This window comes from Pygocentrus nattereri, chromosome 12 (genome assembly GCF_015220715.1).
Source record: "Pygocentrus nattereri isolate fPygNat1 chromosome 12, fPygNat1.pri, whole genome shotgun sequence".
NCBI classification, from domain to species: Eukaryota; Metazoa; Chordata; class Actinopteri; order Characiformes; family Serrasalmidae; genus Pygocentrus; species Pygocentrus nattereri.
The window spans coordinates 13,470,766-13,497,054 of record NC_051222.1 but is presented as its reverse complement, the minus strand read 5'-3'; the positions used below and the strand labels follow the sequence as shown (position 1 = coordinate 13,497,054).

The 26,289-nt window shown below is 38.3% G+C and overlaps 1 protein-coding gene across 1 annotated transcript; it reads left to right on the top strand.

Moving 5' to 3' along the window:
- Positions 1 to 1,982: 1,982 nt before the first annotated feature.
- Positions 1,983 to 26,289, top strand: kpnb3 (karyopherin (importin) beta 3). Its single transcript, XM_017717750.2, has 26 exons — positions 1,983 to 2,145; positions 9,001 to 9,081; positions 9,283 to 9,475; positions 9,723 to 9,825; positions 9,939 to 10,035; positions 10,497 to 10,601; positions 10,837 to 10,959; positions 12,317 to 12,437; positions 15,687 to 15,774; positions 16,125 to 16,231; positions 16,639 to 16,763; positions 16,866 to 16,955; positions 17,140 to 17,313; positions 17,843 to 18,061; positions 18,386 to 18,469; positions 20,252 to 20,384; positions 20,541 to 20,662; positions 20,803 to 20,899; positions 21,204 to 21,376; positions 21,603 to 21,714; positions 21,801 to 21,856; positions 21,942 to 22,064; positions 22,630 to 22,849; positions 23,107 to 23,335; positions 23,440 to 23,581; positions 23,687 to 26,289. The coding sequence occupies exons 1-26, from the start codon at positions 2,068 to 2,070 to the stop codon at positions 23,771 to 23,773; spliced, it is 3,282 nt and encodes a 1,093-aa protein (XP_017573239.1). The 5' UTR covers positions 1,983 to 2,067; the 3' UTR covers positions 23,774 to 26,289.

The window sequence follows — 26,289 nt, the reverse complement described above, 5'->3', positions numbered from 1 at the left end:
AAAACATTATTGCAAAATCACAGAAGGGTTGTGTGTGTGACAGTTTTCAATGAATAGTTGTGAATATGTATTTTTTATAGATCTCTTAGGACTTTATAACAGTGCGCCTAAATAACCAGAAACTTTGTCATTTAGTTCACTATTCATTCTCAGTTGTTGTGGACTCTCCTGTGTATGTCCTCATATGTTTTCTAGTCAGGCTTTTGGGTATGATGGAATAAATAGAACAAAAATCAAAAATAGGATAAATGAGATGAATCGAATAGAAAATGAGCAGGCTCACATAGACCACATACCACATAGTCTCTTCATGCAGACCCCTTGTAACATGAACAATGCGCACTCCCTCCAATTCTCAATTTCCCTTTAAAATGTATGAATATCATGTGTCCACTTCACATGGAAATATAAGGAGGTTGACTGAAATGTGCCTTTAACTAATGAAGTTTTGGCTGTGACCAGACCTACAATGCTGCCTCCACATCTGCTTCTGTCATTGTGCACAAGCATATATTCAGATTGAAATTCAAATCATTACCAGCTTATTTTTGATGTCAGAAACATTTTTTCAAGCAGAGTAACAAGAAGAAGCAACTGAAGTGAAGAATATTTCTGTGCATTCATTTGTTACATTATTTTCTATTCATTTGAAAAATGAGTGATGGCTGCATTTGCAGACTGTATTACTTACTGAGAAGAGAAAAATAGAGAATCAGATTCAACCATTTTTCTCTATGCATAAAGTTAAGATTGTCCTGTGCCACCTAGAGAATAAGCACCCTCTGCTAGAAAGAAAAAAAATTGCCTTATGGAAAATTTTGGGCAGCCCTGATCATATGAAGTTTTGTTGATTTTTTAATTATTTTTTTATTAAGCTAACACATCCAGGGAACAAGCTTAAATATGGTGTTTTCTGCTAATTTTACAACCTTACATGTATTTAACATGTTGGGAAACAACAAAGCATACAACTTCAGCAATTAATAGTAATTGAACACAGAAAATTTATAGAAGTGTGCAAACTTATTAGAAGGTGTGTTAACTTGTAGCATTGTAGGTTCAGGACTGTAGGTTCAATGTCTCCCTGAGAGATCTTAACATTCATATTGCATATCTTAGATTAAGGGTATTCTTATGGCTAACAGAATGGTCAACAAAATAGGGCTACTGATCTATTTTGAGCTTGAAGAAACAGGCTTAAAGCTATTTAAAGAGCACACTTTGGAGCAGGCTTACAGTGAAGAAATGACATATAGCTTCTAGATAATAACCGCTGACATATAGCTTCTAGATAATAAAATTGCTGGATATAATTCACATTGTTGTTTCTATGCTTTGCCCCGTGGGATATTAACAACAGTATTTCATTTCAGCTTTATGTAAAAACACATTTTACATATGTGTCATTATAAGCACCCTAATTTGGGTTTAAAAATGCTTCCTTTGCCAAAATAACAAACCTGTAACGTCTTTATTTTTTACATAATTAATTGGTATCTTGGCTGCAAGGTGAAACTGGTGTAATTCTCCAAGTGTGATCGTTTAGATAAGTTTGCTTCTCAAACATCTCCTCCTTACTTGGTGTAGCAGGAAAATAAAGATGCAAATGATCTCAAATGACCTACAGCCAGTCCACAATTTTGCCCGATCCAAACACATAGGGACAGAGCAAAAATATGAAAAAACATTGTCCCTGATTTTCCTTTAGTGCAGTCTGGTTGAAATTCCACTCCATGTAAAGCAGTCTACCCTCAGTCTGATGCTGTGCTAAAAGTGTTGTCTAAGAAACGCGTCATTTTGTTGATCATTTTCTGAACTGACGTTAGCCTAAAGCACTAATTAGTATCGCCACAACTTTACAAGTGCCAAGTGAGGCCATTAGTTTTTTTCCGTTATTTTTACACAACTTTTCTGGTCCTGTATTGTTGCCGTACTGGCGCGATATCTTATTTCCGGGCAGTGTTTTTTATGCTTACTCCTCCTTCTGCCAGAGTAAGCGGTCCCGTTTCCGACCGGTTTATTTTCGCTCCTCCCGCGTCGGCTGGTTTCTTTCTGGATTCAACTGCAATGGCGGAGCAGCAGCAGTTCTACCTCTTACTGGGGAACCTGATGAGCCCTGATAACAATGTCAGGAAGCAGTCAGAGGTATGGATAATTCACAACTGCTAAAACGACATATGCTTCTAATTACAACGTTTGTATTACAGGCGCCTAACCTACTTGATGTGTTTCATATCTCGGTGTGGCCCAGCCCACGTGTGAAGGCGCAAGTTTTCGGGTAGTCTGCTAAACTATAGTGATCTAGCTAACTAGCCAGATACATGCCTAGATACGCTAGATAGCCGTCTTTACCGTTACCTATTTTTCATTAATCATGGATGTACGAGTGGCAAATATTGCCACCACACGTCAAATTTAGCGTTAGCTAACTAGTTACGTTTCTTGATGTCTAACACTATGCAAGTTGGTCAGATTGCAAGCTAGGCTAATTTGCTGGTTCCACTATGAAACGTTAGCTAGCTGACCATGTCAAGATTCAACAGCTAGCCAGCTAAGCTAACTTAGCCGGCTAATGTGCATCGCAGCGTCTTCACCATCGTTCTTTCCACACTGTGAAACTGCCATGTAGCTAAATGTGTTGGAGAAGAGCCCCGACCCTTTCCACTGAAGGGACTGGTAAAGGCTACACGCTAACTAGTTAGCTAGCTATTTTGCACTCATACCACAGCTGTTAAAGCTAACATTAAGCTAACCACAACTGAGCTGGCTAATGTTGGACGGAGTTAGATGGGTTTCAGTAATGATATGAACGTTACTTGTTGCAAATTGGCACGGTGAGCATAACCGTTGTCCAAAACTCAGCTCTGAAAAAGCGCCGTGGAAAGCGGGAAGTGACTGAATTCTCCAAGCGGCAAACTTCGAAACTCCACGCACGAGTGGGATGATTCAGTTGTGCTGGCTGGTGTTGACTTACATTTCGGCAGGCCTTATTCGCTGTGTTTATCTAATAAGTACCTCATTAGCTTGCTAGCTAGTTGGTTAAAGAAGTGAAGAACAGCACACATACCATACGGTTATGTTTGTGGTTTGCATTTGTTACAATTGGGCAAGTTACACAAGGACTGGATTTCTTTCTATAAGCTAACCTTACAACTTGTTGGCTTCGTCCGGCCCTTCTTCTACGTTTGCATCTGAACTTGCACTTTTCTCGATGCTCATGAGCTAAACTTGGTAATTTGCCATGGCGATTTAGTCAGGGTAAGTCTTTTGTTCTCTTGGCGATTAAGCGCGAATCCCCGCTAAAGCTTAGCTGCGTATCTTTTCTCTGTTGATGTGAGCATCTGCCTGATCCTGCCCCGTCCCTCTCAGCAGTCAGCACTTTCTTTTATTTAAGGACAATGCAAGGCCGACGTGCCGTTACTTTCACTACTCAGTTGGAATCCTAGTCTGGCTGCCACAAGATTAGTTAGCCACGTTACTCCTCTTTGCTTTTTGCTAATGATGATGTTATGTAGGTTGATGTTAGTAGCATCTATTTAGTTTACGGCCTAGTTTGATTGTATGTCCAGTTTACGCTTAGCTTATTACTGTGGTTTCAACAAATAGTTAGACAATAGCGATTTTTTCCTTTTGTGTTCAATACCGGGATGAAATCTAAACGCTGAGGCTTCGGAAGGCTGAGGAGTGATGGACTCGTTTGGTCGGTGGGGTGGGAGGAGGTCCTGGAGCAAAAGAAAACGCTTCCCCATAACACTGGTTGCCAATGTATTATTTGAAGCATTAAATTAAACACACCATATGATATTGTAGAAATATAGTAACTACAAACGGGGATCCAACTTTGAAAATGCCACATAAAATCGGAACACACAAGACAAAATACTCAGTTGGTACATTATAATGAACCTGCACCAGCCACATATTTCATTACAAGTTTTAATAAAATAATAAATATTCACATTCTGAAAGTTTTCCCACTGCACAAGACCTGACCCAAACGTGAACCGACTGAACTTGCGCTTCTAGTTTTTTCCATGAATTGCCATAACCTACATGTACTCCTTTTTTTTTGTCTTCTTTTCACTTCGCTTTTAATGTCAGAGCTCATCGTTTATTGATGATCATCAGATATAAGGTGATGTGGCACCACAACCACCCAACACCCCTCCAAACACCACCCCCACCCCCCTCACCCACCCCCTGCTTTGAGTGAAATAAAAAACAGAAGTAACACAAAACAGAAGGGAAAGGATGAGTGAAAAAAACAACAAACAAGACAAACACTTATACAAACAATATATGCAGTAATGCCCACCCACCTACCCCCTTTTTACGTGGGTAGTTATCAGAAAGGTTAAAACCCCTACATAGAATTTGATGAGTTTGGAGAGAGAAATCAGCTCTCAATATATTGTAAAAATTGTGACCTGGTTTTCTTGAATGTTTTTGTGTATTTTTAAATTTTGCTATGAATCTTTCTAAGTTGGTCCATGACGTTAAGCCAATGCTAATTTTGCTTCTGTATTTCCGGGTTCAGCAGTATAACTTTTTGGCAATGGTGATATGAATATAAAGGATTTTAGGTGATTGGGTGCTGAAAGTGAGGAAAGGTCATTAGGTTGTACTACAATGTGAGATAAAGGGATGCCAAAGCCCAAAATCTCTGATGGCCTGTCCATGACCTCTGACTGAAACTGCTGGGTCGGGACAGTTCTAGCCATCAGAGAACAACTGTGCCATGCTGGTTATTCCTCTCTGTTTCCAGACTGAGAATATACAAGGTTTGTTATTTATTAAAAACATGGGATTGTTCCACAGAGGAGTTTGACTGGAGGGAGAGTGTCTATTTAAAAATGTTGTTTAAATTCCATCATGCATTCTGGGTGGTACTTATTGTACTGTATTTATAAAATAGTATTTTTTTTATAGCTTTGTCTTTGAATTGAATACTATTAATGTCCAGTTCTTGAATAAAACTTTCCTAAGTGTCTTGCAAGGGTTGGTTTGAGCTACTTGTCTATTGTCTATTGTCTATTGTCTAATGTAAAGCAATTGATGTGATAGAAAGTAGTAGTAGAAATTTGGGGCTCCAAGTCCTCCAAGATGTTTAGGTTTCTGGATGGTAGCTAACTTAATTCAGTGCTTTTGATGCTTGCGATAGAACTTAGTAACTGTGTTGTCAAGATGGGAGAACCAGCCTGACGGTGGGGTAACGGGTCATAGAAAACAGATAATTGATTTTAGGGAGAATATTAATTTTAACTGCTGATATTCAACCAATTGGGTTTAATGGTAGTTTATTCCACCTTTGTCGATTATCCTTTATTTCTTGCATTAAAGGTATGTAGTTAAGTTTATATAAATCGCTTATGTTGGAAGAGATGAATACCAAGATATTTAATAGATTGCAATATGTTCAGATGGTAAATCATAGACCTCGTCATCCCAGTTGAATTTACTTGGAGACAGAAACTCTGATTTGGGGCAATTAATGGACTAGCCAGACACCGGGCTATACTTATCATATCATGAACTGATGCAAGGAACAGTGAAGGGTTAGTATATATGTGTGTGTGTGTGTGTATGTGTGTATATATATATATATATGTATGTTACGTTATCTGCATATAGACAGATTTTATGGTGGTATGATTTACTGTATACATGAGATTTTATCACACTGTGTGATGGAAGCAGCCAAGGGTTCAATAAAAAGACAAAACAATAAAGGTGATAAAGCACATCCTTGTCGACTTTCTCTTTGTAGCGGAAAGGGTCTGGATGTGGCAGAAGGTGGGCTGTATAATGTCTTTATCCAGTTGATAAAGTTTGGGCCAAATCCAAAGTGTTTAATAGAAGCAAAGAGAAAGGACCTCTCTGTCCTATCAACCGCCTTTTCAGCATCTATAGATGCTGCTTTACATGATCTATGTGGATTTTTTTTTCGCCCTTATATGAATTAGATTGAATAATCTGTGTTCTCTGAAGACTGTCTCCCTATGATGAACTTGGTTTGAACTGCGCTAATGAGTGGGTATGTCTGATTCCAATCTGATTGATAAAGCTTTACTTATGATTTTTATATCTGAATTGATCAGTGAAATGGGACTGTAGCTGGAGCAATCTGTAGATTTTTTTTGTTTTTTTTATTTGGTTTTAAGACTAAGTGTGATAAGAGCAGTATTCATATGATGGGGTATGGATGTATTTTGGATGTATTCCGCTGGGTAGCCATCAGGTCCTGAAAGAGGTCTTTAGTGATTTTCTAAAGAGGAAAGAGGTCTGTCTATTGATTCTGATACAGATGTAGTTAATGTAGGAAGGGCGACACTGCTCAGGAATGCTTCAGTTTCTTCCGTTGAGGCTTTCTTATCAGAAGTATAGAGATCAGAGTAAAAAGACTTCATTGATAGCTAGGGGGTCCTGAATGATCCTGATTCTCGGTTTCCTGTTTTAATTGATTTGCTGAAAAATTTCCTTTTTTTTTCTCCCAAATTGCTGTTGTCCAAGTTTAAGCATAGCCTATTCGGTTTTCTTTTGTAGAATATTAAGTTCTTATTAAGTTTTCATTAGTTCTTTAGTAATTGGGTCATAAGGTGTCTTGAGAGGCCAGAAGGTCCAATCTCTTCACCTCATCCTGCAGCACTTTGTTCTTTTACTAGGTCTTCCTTCTTCTTTTTAGAACAGTATGAAATTATTTTTCCTCTCATCACAGCTTTTGCCTTTTCCCAAAGTGTGCATGCTGTAATGTCAGGATGTTCATTAGTTTCAATAAAGGTTGCCCATTCCTTGTTAAAATAATCTAGAAATTCTTTATCATTGAGTAAAGTAGTGTTAAAGCGCCATCTGGGTGGAGGGAGGGATTGATGGTCTGCTAGAAAGGTGATACTAATTGGGGCATGATCAGAAATAATTCTGTTAGTATGTATGAATGAATTATTCTATGTGTAATACAATTATCAGACAAAAAGTAGTCTTTGTGGGAGTATGACTTGTGGTAAGGGAGGTAATATGAATATTCTTTACTACTGGGGTTCTGCAATCTCTAGATATCCACCAGTCCAGAATCTGAGATGTATTATTTAAGCGAAGTTGTTGAATGATTTTGTTACATTGTGCTAAAGAGAAACGATCCATGCATGGGTTCAGAACTATATTGAAGTCACCAACAATTTAAAAAAAATGGGTCAGACAATTTAGGTATTTCTGAGAAGAGTGAATGAAAGAAAGCAGCAGAATCTGTTTTGGTCCATAAATATTTGCTAATATTTACTATTTAAATTATTTCCCAATAGTGCCATTAATAATAATGTAATGGCCTTCTGGGTCGTTCAGTATAGACTTATTTATGAATGGTATGTTCTTCCTGATTAAGATGGAAAAACCAGGTTTTTAAAAAAATTATGTATAGAGTGATAAGCCTGGCCAATCCATTTATCCGTTAATTTCAGAGACTGCCTCTGTAAGGTGGGTTTCTTGACAAATAAAACATGTCAGATTTTGAACTATTGAGATGGTTTAACACTTTTGTTCTTTTAACAGGGGAGATGATTCCTCTTATATTCCATAAGATTAATTTTTAGGATAGTACAATGATTGTGCCATATAATGATGAACTGGCATGTTATAACAATACATATAGATGGGGAGGTTATTTACAACAAGCAACAGAGACTACATTCAGAAACAAACAAACTATAGGTTGGACGTGTGTGTGTGTGTGTTTGAGCATGTGCAAGTGTGTGGGTTTAAATGGGCTGTAGGCTTGGATTAGCATGATGTATTAGCGGGGCAGAAAAAAGGTGGAACAAACACATAGAGGTGCATTTCATATATGTTGGTTGCTGGATCAAATCAGGTTTTCCTCCTTCTTTTCCATGATCCTTCTTTTTTCAGAGAAGCCACCGGTGTGATCTATGAGACTCTGAAAAGCTGGCCATTGATGTGTAATTTGTCCACAACTAGTGAGATGCGTTTGCTAGAGCGTCCGTGTTCCTTCATAAGAGGATATAACACCTCATTTATCTCCTGAGGAAATGGGTCATTTCACTTCCTTTGCTTTTTACAAGCTCTTTCTGTTTGTATTATTCGAATTTGGCGATTATTGGTCTGGGTCGATTTTGCGAGCGAGATATTTTTCACGGTTTCAGTTAGCAGTTTCATTTTCTTCTGCATAAAGCCTTTAATTAATAATTCTGGGTTATCATTTTCAGGTAGGAAAATATGAGTGTCTGTTTTTCTAGTCTGAATGTCAAGAATAGTTTTTCGTTTCTTTGTTTTCCTTTTTTGATGAGCTTGGCTTGAGGCAACATCATGGAGTTTTGAGTTCATTTCGTTGGAGGTCGTTTATCTGTTCTTGAGAATTTTTTTTTTTTTCTGTTCTTGAGTTGGAGGAGGGGCTGCTGCAAACTTCTTACTGTCTAGCTGCAGGACACCGCCATGTTGGATTTATCTCTGCGTTCTCCGGATTCCTCTCCCACGCGTGCTCCTCTCCCACGCGTGCTCCTCTCCCACGCGTGCTCCTCTCCCACGCGTGCTCCTCTCCCACGCGTGCTCCTCTCCCACGCGTGCTCCTCTCCCACGCGTGCTCCTCTCCCACGCTATAATCAGACCAACCGAATGAGTGCGTTCGTAACAACATGAGAATCCTGTCTTTTCAAACTCTGGGCATGCGACTTCTTCCCTCAGTTATACAGCAGTGTTGGGTTGATCAAATTACAAAAGAATATTTCAAAATTTCCTCACAACTTATAACTGTTGCTAAGGGGTCACAAGTGAAAAACAGCAGTCAGTTGATTGCTGCTTCAGTAATTGTTTTGTTTTCCCTGTAGACTGGGATCTAAATGATAAAATCCATTTTAGAGAAGTCATGCTTGTGTGGTTTGTTTATGCTGATAAAGCACTCAGTTTAAAATGATGTTGATTCTTTACAAGTGTGTGGTTTTGTTGTTGTTGTTGTTGTTGTTGTTGTTGTTGTTAAATAATAATTCTTTTATATAGGAAACATATGATGCCATTCCTGGATCAACAAAAATCACGTTCTTGCTGCAGGCCATCCGTGATGCTTCAGCTGCTGAAGATGTATGTGAAATTTCATTTGTCTAGATACATTATGTAAACATTAGAGTACTATGTTTAGTAGACAAATATTTGGAGCATTTGAAATGTTTGGTAATGCCTTCCCTGAGGGTTTGCCTGAAGTCCTGATCTTCTGTGCTCCGTTGCTTGTTCTCCAGCCTGTGGGTGTTAATTGTGCTTCTCCCTTCCCATCATTTTCTAAAGGTTAGGCAGATGGCAGCTGTCCTGCTGCGACGATTGCTGTCCTCAGCATTTGAAGAGGTCTACCCAGGCTTGACTATAGATGTTCAGATGGCCATCAAAACAGAGCTGCTTGCCAGCATCCAAATGGATAGTTCTTCCAGTATTCGTAAGAAGGTCTGCGACGTAGCTGCTGAGCTGGCCCGCAACCTACTTGGTTAGTGTCTTATAATGCCTATCCCTCTCTTGCTATTTTTCCAAAGCTTTAGAACTTCAGTCTCTACAAGTTTGTTTAGGTAACCTCTTGTTGTAGCATGTGAAATATCAGAGCCAGCCGCACACTTCCAGAAGAAGTATTGCATGTACTAATTGTTTTAGTGAACCATGACCCATAATGCTTTTTATTACATTAGACACATGTGCCTCAGTAATTAGAAGTAACTGTCTTGTCCTTGTTGCTCAAGATGATGATGGAAACAACCAGTGGCCAGAAATTCTCAAGTTCCTGTTTGAATCTGTTAACTCACAGAATGTTGCTCTACGAGAAGCTGCACTGCATATTTTCTGGTGAGGTGTCCTTTTTCTTTTTCTTTCTTTTTTTTACTGCAAAATAAAATCATTTTGTTAGATTTTTTTCATCTGTAAAATGTTTAACATTTTACCCAAAAACTTGTGCACAGGAATTTTCCTGGTATATTTGGCAACCAGCAGCAACATTATATGGAGGTTATTAAGCGCATGTTGGTGCAGTGTATGCAAGATCAGGAGAACCCACAGGTCAGTTCAGCACATGGATTCATCAGGTAGTTACTGCAGAAAACGGCTCATGTGCTCATTTAAGTAGGAGTGTAGGTCACAGTGGAGCAGTGTCCCCGCATCAGTGGAGACCCCATGCGCTGCACCTATTTAAAGCAGGGACACATGCTCAATTGTTAAGGACTAACACCGTTCACTTAGAGTACACACTTGAGGCCATGCTTCCCCGTTGAAGATAGGATTGGACACCTCTGCTTTTGATAGTATATGTTGCTAAATTATCAGTAATGTTGTTGTTGTTGTAGTAGTAGTAGTAGTAGTAGTAGTAATTATTCACTGCCCACATGACAGCAAGCAAATCTGAGCTTTGTAGAGGTGGACAGAAACTGCTACATGTTCTACAGGTTTTCAGGAAATTTTGAATTGATTGGGGGAAGGGTTGCCTCAGACATTGCGTTCATTTTAAATCCTCTTTCTTTTAGATTCGCACCCTGGCAGCACGTGCAACTGCCTCCTTTATTCTGTCTAATGAGAGCAACACTGCGCTACTTAAACATTTCTCTGACCTTCTGCCTGGCATACTACAGGTGAACTATTTTAATTGTTTTTCCTTGTTTATTAGTCACTTTTTTTCAGTTTGACATCCACATAATGTCCAAAACATTTTTCTTTTTAAATTTAAAAGTGCATTTCTTAATGTAAAAGTTCAATCATTACTTATTTTATTGACCTTGAACTGTTTTATTGTATTGAGCCATTTCCTTATGTTTAGTTATGTAAAATAATGCATTTTGTAAACACATGCTTTTTGTTTTAACACAGGCTGTTAATGAATCCTGTTACCAAGGAGATGATGCTGTGTTGAAGTCTCTTGTAGAAATCGCTGACACTGCCCCTAAATACTTGAGGCCAAATCTGGAGGCCACCCTTCAACTCTGTCTGAAAGTATGTATACACATTTGTCCTTTTGACTTAGGTTTGTTTGCACTCCCCGAAGACCCTGTAATGAATTCCATAATTCTGTATAATGCATCTTAATTGTAAGGCTAGTCTTGTAGTGTTCATTACTTATCTTAGTGTCTGATTCCTTGTTTAGTAAGGTGTTTTAACAACTAAGACTAATATTAAAATATGAAAAATGTTAGTAAATTATAGTTGGTTGAAATTTTATATGAAATTACTCAAATTTGGGCCAGACATCCATGTCTTCTCACTTTAGGGTGCAAAAGACTTTGCAATAAGAGGTTGGTATACCCTTAAGACAAGTTTGATCAGTAGTCTTAAATATGTAAGTAAAATGGTAGTTATCTACATATCGTTTGGAAGGCCACATGATTTGTGTGTGTATGTGTATATATAATGTGTGTGTGTGTGTGTGTGTGTGTGTGTGTGTGTGTGTGTGTGTGTGTGTACACAAAAGGGGGGGGGGGGATCTTGCAGCTGATTTCAGTTCATTACCCTTACAATGCTGTTTGTACATTTGTACACTGAAAGTAACAAAACCATCGAACTATGAGTTTTGTGCCTGGTGGTTCTTTGAGACAGCTGCTCATTAAAGGTATTTCAAGGGCAGATATTGATGTCTGTATTCTGATGCTTGGGGCCTGCTTACTTCTGTCTGCTTTCAAAGCCTGATTGCAGAATCATTCACCATCCTTTTAAGAGGGTTCTTTTTGGTTGTACAGTTTTGCTAGGAGCTTGGAATGTTACTTAGACCCTTTTGATATTGTTTTACTGAAATTCTTCCAGATCATAGTGCATTATTGAGAATTGATGGAGTGTAAGATGTATCAGTAGACAATGTAGCATGTACATGTGTACATGACTTTGACACTTGGCCTTGTAATTGTTCACTTATTGCGTGTTTTTATTTTTATTTATTTATTTCGGCATGTGTCAACTTTGCAAAGATTTTATTTAGCAGTCAAGGTGTAAAGTAGTTGTTCACCTATTTTAAATGACACTTCAGTTGTCGTATAGTTTGTCGTTTCTTATTTTTGTTTTCTGTGGTCATACCATGTTAATTTTGGCTAGCATAAATGGTTCCACTTCCCATCACATCTACTGTGTTGTCTGACCCTGAAGGGTTCTTGTAGTTCATGAAGTTGTACTTGCTGATCTTAGTTGCTTATACCATGCCATATATTAAAAAAAAAGCACTGCTATCTGAATGGGTAGTTCCTTTTTTTTTAATCGGTGTTATGGTTTGATGGGAATTGTAACTTTGGAGTTACTGAGTTAACTTTGGATTCTGAGTGATTTCAGTATGAGCAAATATCTGACTTTCATTGTGTGCTTTCAGCTGTGTGCAGATACCAATTTGACAAATATGCAGAGGCAGCTGGCTCTGGAAGTTATTGTCACTCTGTCTGAGACTGCTGCTGCCATGCTGAGGAAACACACTGCCATTGTGGCTCAAAGTGGTAAGGGCACTGACTTTACATATGCTCAATGGTCTTATGCTATAAAATGTTGCTATATAAATAATATAATGTGAAGTTGGTTTATCATAACTTTCACAGAAGTCTCAATGTAGACGTATGAGATGGGTCAGGATCGTTCAGGAACCATTTGCGTATTCTTTCCATTAAAGCTCTTGTGTAATGTGTATACAGATAAGTATTATCAGACAGTTTGAAAAACTAAACCAAAAATAATTGTTGTATTTTATTTATATTTTATTATTATTAGTTGAGTTGTACAGTACCAGCATTGATATTGGACCGATACAGTTACTTGTACTCGAACACAAGTTCACCAATACCAACATCTGATACCATGTGATGTAAGCTGCGTGTACACTGCCTTGTTAATGATCAAACGCAATGGAGGAGGTTCTGCTAAAACAGAAGTGAGTCATGCAGTGATGATCAGGCACAAAGTCGTCGGTCACTGTAGACATTCTGCCTTCACATTAATCAGTTTGGTTTTTAGTCAGTTTAAAACACATCATAGCTGCTTTCCCAGTACAGATGGAGACACATAGGCTAGATTGACTTTTTTTCACCTGTTTAGTTAGTTTGCTACCAAAGTCCATATATATTGACTCTACTGTATTTGATGTAGTAGAATTGCTAGTTATAAACTAATACTTTGTTTGTTTTTTTGGTCTTTCGGTGCAGGGTTGTTGGTATCTCTAGGCACCTCACAATTCGATTTGATTGCGATTAAGTGGGCTGCAATTATCGTATCAATGAATATTGATGCTTTTTTTTTTTTTTTTTTTAATATAGAATTTTTTTTTTTTACTATGTGACAACTTCGAACTATTAAAGTGAAATATTTGTAATGATCCATAATGCATTTACTTTCAATATAATTTATAAATAAACCAAATGGAAGTGATTTGGCAAGTAAACTGAAGGCTCTTCACTGCTCTTGTTTGGAGCACGTGAAACACAGACTGCCATTCATCTGCGATTAACTGCAGTTACGGTGAAAAAAGATCCTGTGGCAATGGTTGTCCCTGTATCATGTTATAGCCATACCACTCGTTTTCTGTAGTGTTTCCATAACTTTGGCTTTGGGCTTGTAGAGAGTGGGGGGGGTCGCTGCATCAGTAAAACGTTAATCGAGACAGGACACTATCTCTGCTCTAAAGTGTGCAACATGGTGCAAAAGCCCTGGTTTTCAACAACTAAGAACAGACGCAAATCCTTGGCAGTAAAAGTTGCAATAGTTTTTAATTCTCTTAGTCTTTTTCCGAGTTGGGTGGAAGCTCTGACATTTGCTTCTTTGATGGTCCTCTGGTTGGCAGCAACTACAACTGAGTGGAAAATAGGTGGAAATGTAATATGGTTTTCCTCTTTATAGCTCTTTATAACTCCATAAAAGCCAGAAGCCAGAGTGCTTCCATACGGTAGCTCATGGATTGACAACCTGTGGCTTTATAAAAAAAAAAATTATATATATCTTATATATAATTATACATATATATCTTATACATATCTTCATAGTATTGACTGGGTCATGAAAAGCTTGTATCTTTTTCAAAATTTGACTACTACTTAGAAAGAAAACCCATATGTATTCAGGGTCATATGACTATGCATACAGATACTGAGATCATAGTTATTTAAGCCAAAGAATATTCTTTACATAGAAGAGGGGGTGTATGCTAGTTAGTGGGGAGACTTTTCAGCTTCTTAAAATATGCAATGAACGGATTACAAGTTCTATGGAACTTTACAGAAGCCTTTCTAGATACAAACTTAATCTAGAAATATATTTACTTGGACAATTGGTGACTTATACTTATTTCACATGCTGTATTTACTTTTCACCAGGAAAAAACCTAAGGTACACAATTGGACTTTAAAATCTGTGAAGGTACATCTTACATTTTGTACCTTGATGAAACATGAAACGTGTAGGCTCTGTGCTGTTCCCTTTAAACTTTTCAGTTGAAAATGGTAGCAGTGCTACCTCAGCACCATCTAGTGGTGGTTGTCAAAAAAGCAAGTTTCATCTCTTGGGTGTATACACTGTATTGCCAAAGGTATTCATTCACCCATCTGAATCATTGAATTCAGATGTTCCAACCGCTTTCATAGCCACAGGTGTATAAAAGAGCACCTAGGCGTGCGGACTGCTTCTACAAATATTTGTGAGAGTGTGTTGCTCTCAGGAGCTCAGTGAATTCCAGCATGGCACTGTGATAAGATGCCACTTGTGCAACAAGTCCAGTCATGAGATTTCCTCGCTTCTAAATATTCCAGTCAACTGTCAGTGGTATTATAAGGTGGAAGCGATTGGGAACGACAGCAACTCTGCCACAGAGTGGTAGGCCACTTAAAACGACAGATCGGTTTCAGCAGATGCTGAGGGGCATAGTGCGCTGAGGCCGCCAACTTTCTGCAGAGTCAATCGCTACAGACCTCCCAAACTTTGGCCTTCAGATAAGCTCAGGAGCAGTGCATAGAGAACTTCATGGAATGAGTTTCCATGGCCGAGCAGCTGCATCCAAGCCTTACATCAATCGCAATGCAGTGGTGTAAAGCGCCGCCACTGGACTCTAGAGCAGTGTTCTCCGGAGTGATGAATCACGCTTCTCTGTCTTGCAATCCGATGGATGAGTCCGGGTTTGGCGGTTGCCATGAGAATGGTTGTTGTCTCTTTGCATTGTGCCAAATGTAAAGTTTGGTGGAGGTGGGATTATGGTGTGGGGTTGTTTTTCTGGAGTTGGGCTCAGCCTCTTGGTTCCAGTGAAAGGAACTCGATGCTTCCGCAGACCAAGAGATTTTGGACAATTACATGCTCCCAACTTTGTGGGAACAGTTTGGGATGGCCCCTTGCTGTTCCAACATGACTGCGCACCAGTGCACAAAGCAAGGTCCATAAAGACATGGATAAGTGACATTGGTGTGAAAGAACTTCTCTGGTCTGTGCAGAGGCCTGACCTCAACCTGATAGAACACCTTTGGGATGAATTAGAGTAGAGACTGTGAGCCAGGCCTTCTCGTCAGATACTGATGTTGGACGAGCTCACAAATGCGCTTCTGGAAGAATGGTCAAAATGTCCCATAGACACACTCCTAAACCTTGTGGAAAGAAAGAAATCCTTAATCTTTTTTTAAACATAGTTAAGTGGTATATATGATTCACTTAAATTAAATGAAAACAACCCCCTTTTCTATACATTTTGGAACATTTCCTTCCTCTTTCCTTTCCAGTTCCTCAGATGTTGTCCATGATGGTGGACTTGGAAGAAGATGAGGATTGGGCATTGGCAGATGAACTGGAGGATGATGATTTTGACAGGTGAATTCATTTCTGTTCTGGTTACATAGTCTTTACATCTGTCATGCATTTATACAAAAAAAGTATTTAAGCCCAAAGTTTTGGTACTGTTGAGAGGACCGTGGCAATGTTGGTCAACTTTAGTTTTCAAACCTCTAGTTAAAAATCTCTCTAAATCTTCCTGCAGTTTAAGTTTTGTGTGCACACTAATAGTTTACCAACTATCCCTCTCTTCATGCATAGCTGATGAGGTTGAACTGGCCAAAATCTAATTGTTTGTCTTTAAAATGGCAGAAAACCTTTGTTAAAGTTACATCAGGGTTTATCTAGATCTTGTTGTTTACAAGTATTGCTGAATATTCTCTTTCCAGTAATGCAGTGGCAGGTGAGAGTGCTTTGGACAGAATTGCCTGTGGCCTTGGAGGAAAAATTGTGCTCCCCATGATTAAACAGCACATCATGCAGATGCTACAAAACTGTGAGTGTTTATTTTACACAAATGACAATTTCCACAGAGGCTTTTTTTTTTTTTATATTAAACATTGGGGCTGCAACTAACAGCGATTCCCATAATCAATGACTTAGTTATTTATGGCTTTAATTGTTTAATAGTTTAATACATTGTTTGATTCCACAAGAACTTCATTTTGCTATTCAAATGACTTCATGTGTATTTATAAAGCAAAGATAAATTAGTTCTAGGTAGTCATGTAATTCAACGTAATAACCATGCATGTGATGTTAGCGTTTTTTTAAAAAACATCTGTCCACATGACGACAAATATATAAATCTGACATTATCAGTAACATCAAGTTTAATCACTTTGAGAGACCCTGCTTTATGTCCTTTAGAGCTGTACGTAATTCATTCTTTTAATTCCACAGCTGATTGGAGATACAGACATGCTGGTCTAATGGCATTGTCTGCCATTGGTGAGGGCTGCCATCAGCAGATGGAGACCATTTTGAATGAAATTGTCAGTTTTGTTCTGCTTTTCTGCCAGGATCCTGTGAGTATTATTCATTGGCTCCATTGAGCAGATAAGTTGTTGTATGGTTTTAGATGCTAGTGATGTGAAGTAAACATTAATTTGCAATTTCTCTTGTTTTAGCATCCCAGAGTTCGATATGCTGCCTGCAATGCTATTGGTCAGATGGCCACAGATTTTGCTCCTACCTTTCAAAAAAAATTCCATGACAAGGTATAGTTTTGCTCCATTGTAATTATGTAGACATAACATGGTGTGTGTGTGTGTGTGTGTGTGTGTGTGTGTGTGTGTGTGTGTGGCGTTTTTCTTTCTTTCTGAAAGATTGTGGAATTGTCCAATGAACATTTAACTAATTTCTATTCTGAGCATGATTTGTCTGCTTCCTGTGTTTCTGTAGGTTATTTCTGCCCTGCTACAGACCATGGAAGATCAGTCTAACCCACGTGTTCAGGCCCATGCTGCTGCAGCTCTAATTAACTTCACAGAGGACTGCCCCAAAGCTCTCCTCATTCCATACTTGGACAATCTGGTTCAGCACCTCCATGTTATTATGGTTGCCAAACTCCAGGAGGTCTGTTATGGGTTCTCAGAATCCTTTATATGAAGTTTGTAAGAATGTGCTTACTCCTGGCTTTACATGGCTACATAGTACCTTGCAATTTTGTTTTTTACATACTCTTAACTTGTGGTTTTCTGTGGCTTTTTAACATCTTATGTTGGGTGTCTGCTGTTGACTTTTTTTTTTTTTTTTTTTTTCTTCCCCCCCAAATGCCGTAGCTTAATCTGTGCTGACGTATTATAATATACCTGAAACATGGAGGTATACCCTGTGCAAAGGCACTTAGACCAATAACTGGCATATTTGTTTATATCCTCACATGTAGGTTGTGTAGTGGCATTAAGATCAGATTTTATGTAAGTGCTCAGACTACTGTGGCCAATGGACCCTTCCAGTGATCTATGCAGTTGTAAAATGAGGCACAGTCGTGTGTGTGTGTGTGTGTGTGTGTGTGTGTGTGTGTGTGTGTGTGTGTGTCAATTTTTTATTATTGTTAAATATAATTTAAAATAATGTCCTCACTTCTGCTTTATTTCCTCAGCTGATTCAGAAGGGCACCAAGCTGGTGCTGGAGCAGGTCGTGACCTCTATTGCATCTGTGGCCGACACAGCAGAGGAGAAATTTGTTCCTTACTATGACCTTTTCATGCCCTCCCTTAAACACATTGTAGAGAATGCTGTACAGAAGGAGCTTCGTCTGCTCAGAGGGAAGACCATAGAGTGCATCAGCCTGATTGGGCTGGCTGTGGGCAAAGAGAAGGTACATGTACTGTCTGTTGTTGAGGGTGGCCCCCCTCTCCTTGCACCCTTCCTATTGGTTTTGAATTTGTCCCAGTCTCAAATCTTGATTTGACAGTCTGCCTCAAATTTATATGGAGCATTATTTTTCCAGAATTACTCTGTTTTGATATTCAGGAATGTTTTTGAATGTGTAGAATGAGGAATTATGGTTTTAAATTAACTTTACCAAGTGAAGTGATTTCATAATTAGTGAATTATGTGCGTTAACAGAGTTGAGAAACCGCAAACAGCAGTGAAAATGGTACTTGTGGGTCATTTCTTCTTCCTTTTTTGTCTACTGTAGTTCATACCTGACGCCTCAGCAGTAATGCAGTTGCTTCTCAAAACACAGACTGACTTCAATGACCTGGAGGATGATGACCCACAGGTGAGTGCTGGTTTAGAATTTCACATACCCTGTAGATGTTGCTAACATAATTCAGATTCTTTTCAAATATACAGATGATTAGACAAAGGCCATCATGAGCAATTAGAACAGCTTCAGTGAGCCTCAACATAGATTTTGCAGGTCTCTTGAACTGTAATGAACTATTCTTTTAGTCGTTTTATTGGGGATGGTTACTGGTCCAAAGCTTCTGTTATAGCATATGATTTACATAATTTTCATACTTCTGAATTGAGATGAGTGATATGGCCAAAAATGCGATCATGATAAACAAAATTCATAGTTCGATATTGATACATATCGCAATAAATGTCAAATCATTATTTCAAGGTTGAAGGCTTTTTTTTTTTTTGCACCTGAGTGGTTAATTTTAAACTATGCTTTATGGCCAGAGTATGACAAACACTCACCAAAAAGTTTTCACAAATCTATCATGGGACAGTGGGAGAAAGTGCGTGGTCAGCTGTTCTTATCAGCTGGAAAAGCATGGCCACAGTTTTTGTAATAGTCATTTAAGAAAGAAAATTATTATTTTTAGCTGTCTGAGTGCTCGGCTGTGTCGTTGCAAATGCTAAACAAGTGGCCAAAAACAGTGAAAAACTGTTTAGTTTCTCAATGACAACTTGGTATGAACAAACATTAGCTGGCTTAATACAAGTCAGTGATGGATCACACCGCCACTGCGTTACTGCCATCACTCTTACTGCATCTATGTCGGAGAATGTTGCAGTATTCAAACACTAGCTAGCAGACATCTGGGTTTCTCTACCGCAATATGTCTAACACCAAACGGGGTCCTCCTTTTAGGTATGTTTGAACTGAAAACGGTGCTTTTGTCTTGTTTGATCTACAGTATCGATTTGCCATGTTGTGCGAGTGACAGAGCGCTGCTTCAAGTTAGCCAGCTGCTAAAAACAGCTAGCCTGGAAAGTGGCATTCTCCTACTTTCCAATGCCTCACCGCTTCCTCAGTTTACTTTTGTTTAAATCAGGCCTGTAACTTGCATGAACTCCTTTGTGAGAATGGTATATTACATTGAAAAATTATTGAAGATTTCTTATTGTTCTGTCGATTTGAAGTTCTGTTGCAATAATTATCGTTTTATCGCCTAGCCCTACTCCTGAAACATTTTAGTAACTCCTTATGCCCTTTGGAGGGGGCATTGCCATCCTCTAAGACCACTGCCATCATGATTGAAATGTTTATTCAGGGTCAAGCTGGTCAGAATAGCACTCTGATCTGCAGTGACTTCCCTTAGATCCCAATTTATTTATTGAGCTTTTGTTCTTCAAATTCTCAGCAGTTTTATATATTTGATTGCTTATGGGGAAAAAAGTATGTCCATCTGTGTGTTGAGACCAAATGATTAAGTGACAGCAAGGCAACTATATTTCCCAGTTATGGTCCTGGAGGAACTCTGGACTGCTCTGTATGTTTTTGTTTCCCCTGTTTCTTACACACCTGATCCAATGCATCATATTATCAAGCTGTACTTAAGCTAAAATTGTGTTGGTACAGGAAAATGATGAAATGTGTAGGACAGGATTGGGAACCTGTGATCTGATAGTTTAAATGGTATTGGTACTATGAAGATTTAGGGATGCTAAACCCAAAACAGTTCATTTAGAATTGTTTATCTGGGTTGATTAAAATAAATGTTTTATTTGTTAATGTGGGTTAATGTTGATTTTATTTCAAAATTGCACCTACACACTGGCAACTGATTTAGACCAGTTGTGAAAATTTTTGTCTGTATTTCTTTAGATCTCTTACATGATCTCAGCATGGGCCAGGATGTGTAAGATCTTGGGGAAAGAGTTCCAGCAGTACCTGCCTGTGGTTATGGGCCCACTTATGAAAACAGCATCAATCAAGCCTGAAGTAGCCCTTTTGGACAGTAAGGCACAATCTTCACTATGCTCAATGACCTACTGTGTGCGAGTTTTTACTTTTCTTACTTACTTTTTTTTTTTTTTTTTTTTGTCTTTGTCAGATTTATATATTTCAGGGAATTGTATTTTAGATTTATCTTAATGGATGTTTCTTCTTTTAGCTCAGGACATGGAAAATATGTCTGAAGATGATGGTTGGGAGTTTGTGAATCTGGGAGACCAACAAAGCTTTGGAATAAAGACTGCTGGATTAGAAGAAAAGGCTACAGCTTGTCAGATGCTGGTGTGTGTGTGTTTTTAATCAAGACTGATTTATTGAATTTTGGAGTGTGTGACAAATATGCTGAGGTGGAAAAAACTCCACAAAGTGTACAACTTGCTTTTCATGATTTACAAGGTTCATTTACCGTTTTTGTTTCCTAGGTCTGTTATGCTAAGGAGCTGAAGGAAGGTTTTGTGGAGTATACAGAGCAGGTCGTTAAGCTGATGGTCCCTTTGCTGAAATTTTACTTCCATGATGATATCCTTTACATGCCTTTACAAGTTATTGATCCTGTACAAGATTAAAAAAAAACAAATAACTGGTAGAATTAGTGCTTTTTGATTCCAATCAGAATTTACCTCAGAACACTGCAGATGACAGAGGCCACTGTCAAGCTTAGATGGTTGAAATAAACTTGATACATTTGTTGTGACTTTGGTTTTCTGCTTGAATGGCTCTTAAATGTGACCTGATTTTCACCAAATATTTCCAAAGGAGTCACAAGCTTTTTGTCTTGCAGCTGTTTTCACTGTTTTCGTATGTTCCTTTACTTATTCCTCACGTGTTCGAGTTGCTGCTGCTGAGTCCATGCCTCTGTTGTTGGAATGTGCTCGTGTGAGAGGCCCAGAGTACCTCACTCAGATGTGGCATTTCATGTGTGATGCTCTCATTAAGGCTATTGGCACTGAACCTGACTCAGACGTGCTGTCAGAAATCATGCACTCCTTTGCTAAGGTTACTATTCATGCCTTATATGCACTTTTGTCTTAAAATATTTACTGCATGTTTTAATTTTTAAATTATTTTCTTGCCTTTGAGATGCCAAGAAATGATTGAAATGTAACTCCATAGTCTGTTCTAAGCAGGATTTGCAAGATTGGATTAGTCATGAAAACAGAGTTAAATGTTTTCTCATTTCGTGTGTGTGTGTGTGTGTGTGTGTAAAATTTCACATTCACAGTGCATTGAGTTAATGGGAGATGGCTGTCTAAACAATGAGCACTTTGAGGAGTTGGGAGGCATTCTGAAAGGGAAGCTGGAGGAGCACTTTAAAAATCAGGAACTCAGGCAAGGTGAGGATTGTTAGAAATATTCTATAAACCAGTTACATATTCTGTGCGAGACATAAGTAATGCGCTTTCTTGACCATCATGTGCAGCCAAAAGACAGGATGAAGATTATGATGAGCAAGTTGAAGAAACGTTACAAGATGAGGCAAGTTCAGCTGTTTACCTGTTTTAAATTCTATTTATTTCCAAGGTGCAATGTCTTGATATTGATCATAACTGGTCTTTTCCAGGATGAGAATGATGTGTACATTCTTACCAAGGTGTCAGACATTTTACATGCAGTATTCAGCAGTTACAAGGAGAAGATTCTTCCATGGTTTGAGCAGCTTCTGCAACTTATAGTCAATCTTATAGTAAGTATAGCTTACTTATTTACTCATGTGATAAAGTTTAATCTCACTTGGCCAACAGCAGCTAATCTCAAGTATGTGTTTATGTTCATTTAGAGGGTATGCTCTTGAAGCCAGTAGGCCTACACAAATATTGGGCAGCCTCAAAATCCTTAGTTGGTATAGTGGTTTGTTTTTGGTTAATGTTGTGCACGTTGCACAGTGAACCTTTTGACATAATGCTGCAGTCTCTGGTTTCAGTCCCACAACTGAAAATGAGTGAGCATAATTCACAATCTTATGGCTAGTCATGGAATTATGCAGGGCAGCTCGCAAATAAGATTAAACATAATCATATTTATTTCTGTATTTTTGGCGTAGCATTTTGAATCAGTTTTATTTGGCAAGATGTAAAAGGATATTTTCTTGCGGGTGTTTGATCCTAATACATCTTCTTTCAAAAATCTTTAAACAGCTTGAGCATACAGGTACCATTGTTGACTTCATTACCTTGCTGTTACCCCCCCCCCCCCCCCTTTTTTTTTTTCTCCTCTTCTCCTGCATACTCCCCCTTCAACCTCCACTGTAGTGCCCACACAGACCCTGGGCAGACAGGCAATGGGGTTTGTGCATTTTTGATGATGTGATTGAGCACTGCAGTCCCTCTTCATTCAAGTATGCAGAGTACTTCTTGAGACCGATGATTCAGTCTCTTTGTGACACCAGCCCCGAGGTGCGGCAGGCAGCTGCATATGGCATCGGAGTCATGGCCCAGTTTGGAGGAGAGAACTACAGGCCATTCTGTACGGGTAAGTCTTGTTCTTTTCTCAGATCCATAAAAAGCCAATGGTTGAATAGTTACCATGCATAAGTTGTTTAGAAATTGGAATGGCATTAGCCATAGTATTGTTGTAGCATGTTTTGTGTAGCCTGCTGTGTAATGGCAAGAAATTGACCCATTTTTAAAACTTGGGTCCAGGGGTCTTCAGTAAGACTGTTGTCATGGTTTGGGTGTGCTGTACTGATTTTTATTTATTTATTTGTTTGTTTGTATTCCTTCATCCAGAAGCAATTCCCCTCCTGATTAGTGTGATCCAAGCTGCAGATTCCAGAGCAAAAGAGAATGTTAATGCAACCGAGAACTGCATCTCTGCTGTTGGCAAGATCATGAGATATCGACCAGAATGCATTAACGTCAACGAGGTCCTTCCTCATTGGGTCTCATGGTTACCACTCAATGAAGACAAAGAAGAGGCCGTACACACATTTAATTATCTGTGTGACCTTATTGAAAGGTGAGTCCTTCCTCATGATCCTATGTCTAGCGTTTTGGTGTGCTTTTTATTTTATGCTTGTTCAACCCTAATCAATTTGTTGCCATATTGTCTTTTCTCAAAAGCAACAATCCTGTCGTTCTCGGACCTGACAATACAAACCTTCCTAAGATTTTTGTCATCATTGCTGAGGGGGTTGCTAATGAATCAATCAAAAGTGACGATGATTGCAGCAAGAGACTGGCGAACGTCATCCGCCAAGTACAAGTGAGTGTCCTCGGTCCACCTGCTTCGTTCAAGTGTCTGTGTAGAGATGAGATACTGTTGACTAATTCCTTGATGTTGAAGTTTAACTCTGTGTTTAACCCTTAGGTTTCTGGAGGTCTTTGGACGCAGTGTGTATCAGCCCTTAATGAAATTCACCAAAAGGCCATTCAGGATCTCCTCAATGCAGCATGAGTGAAGCTTTATCCCTTGAAACCTGTCTACTCAACCATCTTATGAAAGAACTCTCATTTGGAAGTCCTGTTTAGAACCCTACCCCATACCACTTTGCTTGAAGAACTGTAGCATGACTTGATTATAGAACTGGGTTCAGACCCTTCCCCCACCCACGCCTATGGGCCTATTGTCCAGCTTCCGAAAAAAAAATCTTCAAAGAGGAATCCTTCGGCTCATCTGAGAGAACATGGGAAAAGTGAGGTCAGCAGTCGTTGCCATTAGATGTTATTTCCAATATAGGAACTATAGTTCTCTGTTTGAGGTAGCTCAGTCATGTTATCACAGCCTAATGTCTGTTAATCTAATACAGAGATTATTTGATATCTCTCTCTGAAACAAGCTTGCTTGTTGCACCTGGGTGACTCAATAGTCAATGACAGTAGTGTTGTTTTTGTGTTTTTTTTTGTTTTTTTTTTTTTTTTTTTAATTTTTTTTTTTTCCCCCTTTTTGTTGTTCAATTTTCTTTAATATGGATTGCAATGGATAGAAGTGAGGGGTGGCATCTGTTTGCTCCACTATGCAGATGTGTCCTAACAATATGTCCTGTCACTAGTCCACTCACTCCATGGTATAAAAATAAAACATTATAGATAAGGCATGATTGTAAAGTGATTTTTATTTTCAAGTCTAATATGCACTAATTCAGCCTTCAACATAAGCATTTCACAGAACCTGATCACTATAAAATTTTGCCCATAACCCTATATATGAATATAACATTGACTTTTTCTGATTTATACACCACATCAAATTGATCCAATAATGCAGCTTTTTTTTCTAGTTACCTACAATATAATCAGAAGTTACAGACATGACTTTTAGTGTGGCAAGTTAATGCAAAAGAGTGTGTGTGGTTAAAATAATTCCAGTTTTAGACGCTGGTCATGTACTAATGTAAATTTTTGTGACTTTTTTTTATTAATTCTTTATTTCTCATAATGAACTAGCTGTTAGTTATTGTGCTTTTAAGACATGTAAATGACCGTAGCCAGCCTTCGTTCAAAAAGCTGTTTTGTTTAAAAAAAAAAAAAAAAAAAAAGCGTTCCATGACGAAATTGTATAATTAGGACTCTGGGTAGTTTAAATTTATGTGGATTATTGATGAATAAGTAAAATTGGGCCATCACACAGACGGGACATGTAAAGGGTAGCTGGGCTCCATACAGAAGTATTGGTTTTTCTTAACCTCATGAACAAGACTGTTTTTGTATGGGAGGCATATCCGGCTCAAAATTAAAACATGTTAATGCAAACCTCTTTTTGTTGTTTATTTTTCCGAACTTCTGTGCAAATATCCTGCCAAATTTGAAAGTTAATAAAAATAAATAAAAAAATAAAACTGCTGTTTTCCATTTTAGAACAATGAATTAAATAAAATGACAAAGAACGCAAGTGCCACCTGCTGGTGATTTTTACTTTTCGTTTCCCACATTGCTTTTCATTTTCAAGTTAACCAATATACAAATGTGTTTTATTTTAGTCACAAATGACGACTCGTGCTCATGTAAAAAAAAAAAAAAAATTAAATAGCAAATGGGTATTTGATTTTCAATTTTGGCAGGATATTTGTGCTAATGGTTGGGGGGAAAATTAATGGCAAAAAAATTTGCTTTTTTTTTTTTTTTACATTTTGTTGTAATTTTAGGTTTGTTTTTTTTGGCTGGATTTGCCTCCCATAGTTTTTGTGGATTAATTTCCATATGGAGACAGTATGGTAAATAACATTGTACATTTTTAACTGCTATTAGAACAAATTCGTATTTAAAAATGAGACAAATGATGAAACATCAACACTTTTTTCCTTTAAAATACCTTAGTGTCTTGGTAAGGTATTGGGCCACCATGACATGTATAATCTTTGCCGAGCTGCAGTGAAGCTGTTTGGACAAGTCTGTACTGGCGTAATGCAACACCAATACAATTGTGGCAATATTAAAAATTGGAAACAGGCCCAGAATCATGCTGGTGCAAACAGTGATGAGTCTATAGCCTTTTGAAGGCATCAGTTTCATGCTCCATGAAACAATTCAGGGACCCCTTGTGGGTCCAATGGATGAGGGTATTGTAATCTTGGAGGAGGGCACTCATCAAGATTTAAATGTTCCAGCACATCAAAAAAAAAATATATTCATTTGCAATGACTTTTATGTGTTAATTGCCTGGTTTAGTATGTATTTCTGTGAGTAGCATAAGTACCAAACTGTAATATACACTTTTACCCATTTGTGTACCACATGATGATGGATGACCCCTCTGATATTACTTCCCTCTGATCTCAAAATTACTATAGACCAGTGCCTACAGTTGTGATCAAATTTATTCAACCCCCAATGCTGTGAAGGGTTTTATGGAATTCAGTGCACATTTGTAATTGCGTTCATAATTAAATCTTACAAGGACTTGTTAAAGAACTAAATGCAACTGAAATAGCATCAATTGTTTTTGTCATAAAGTATTAAATGGCCTTTTTGTGA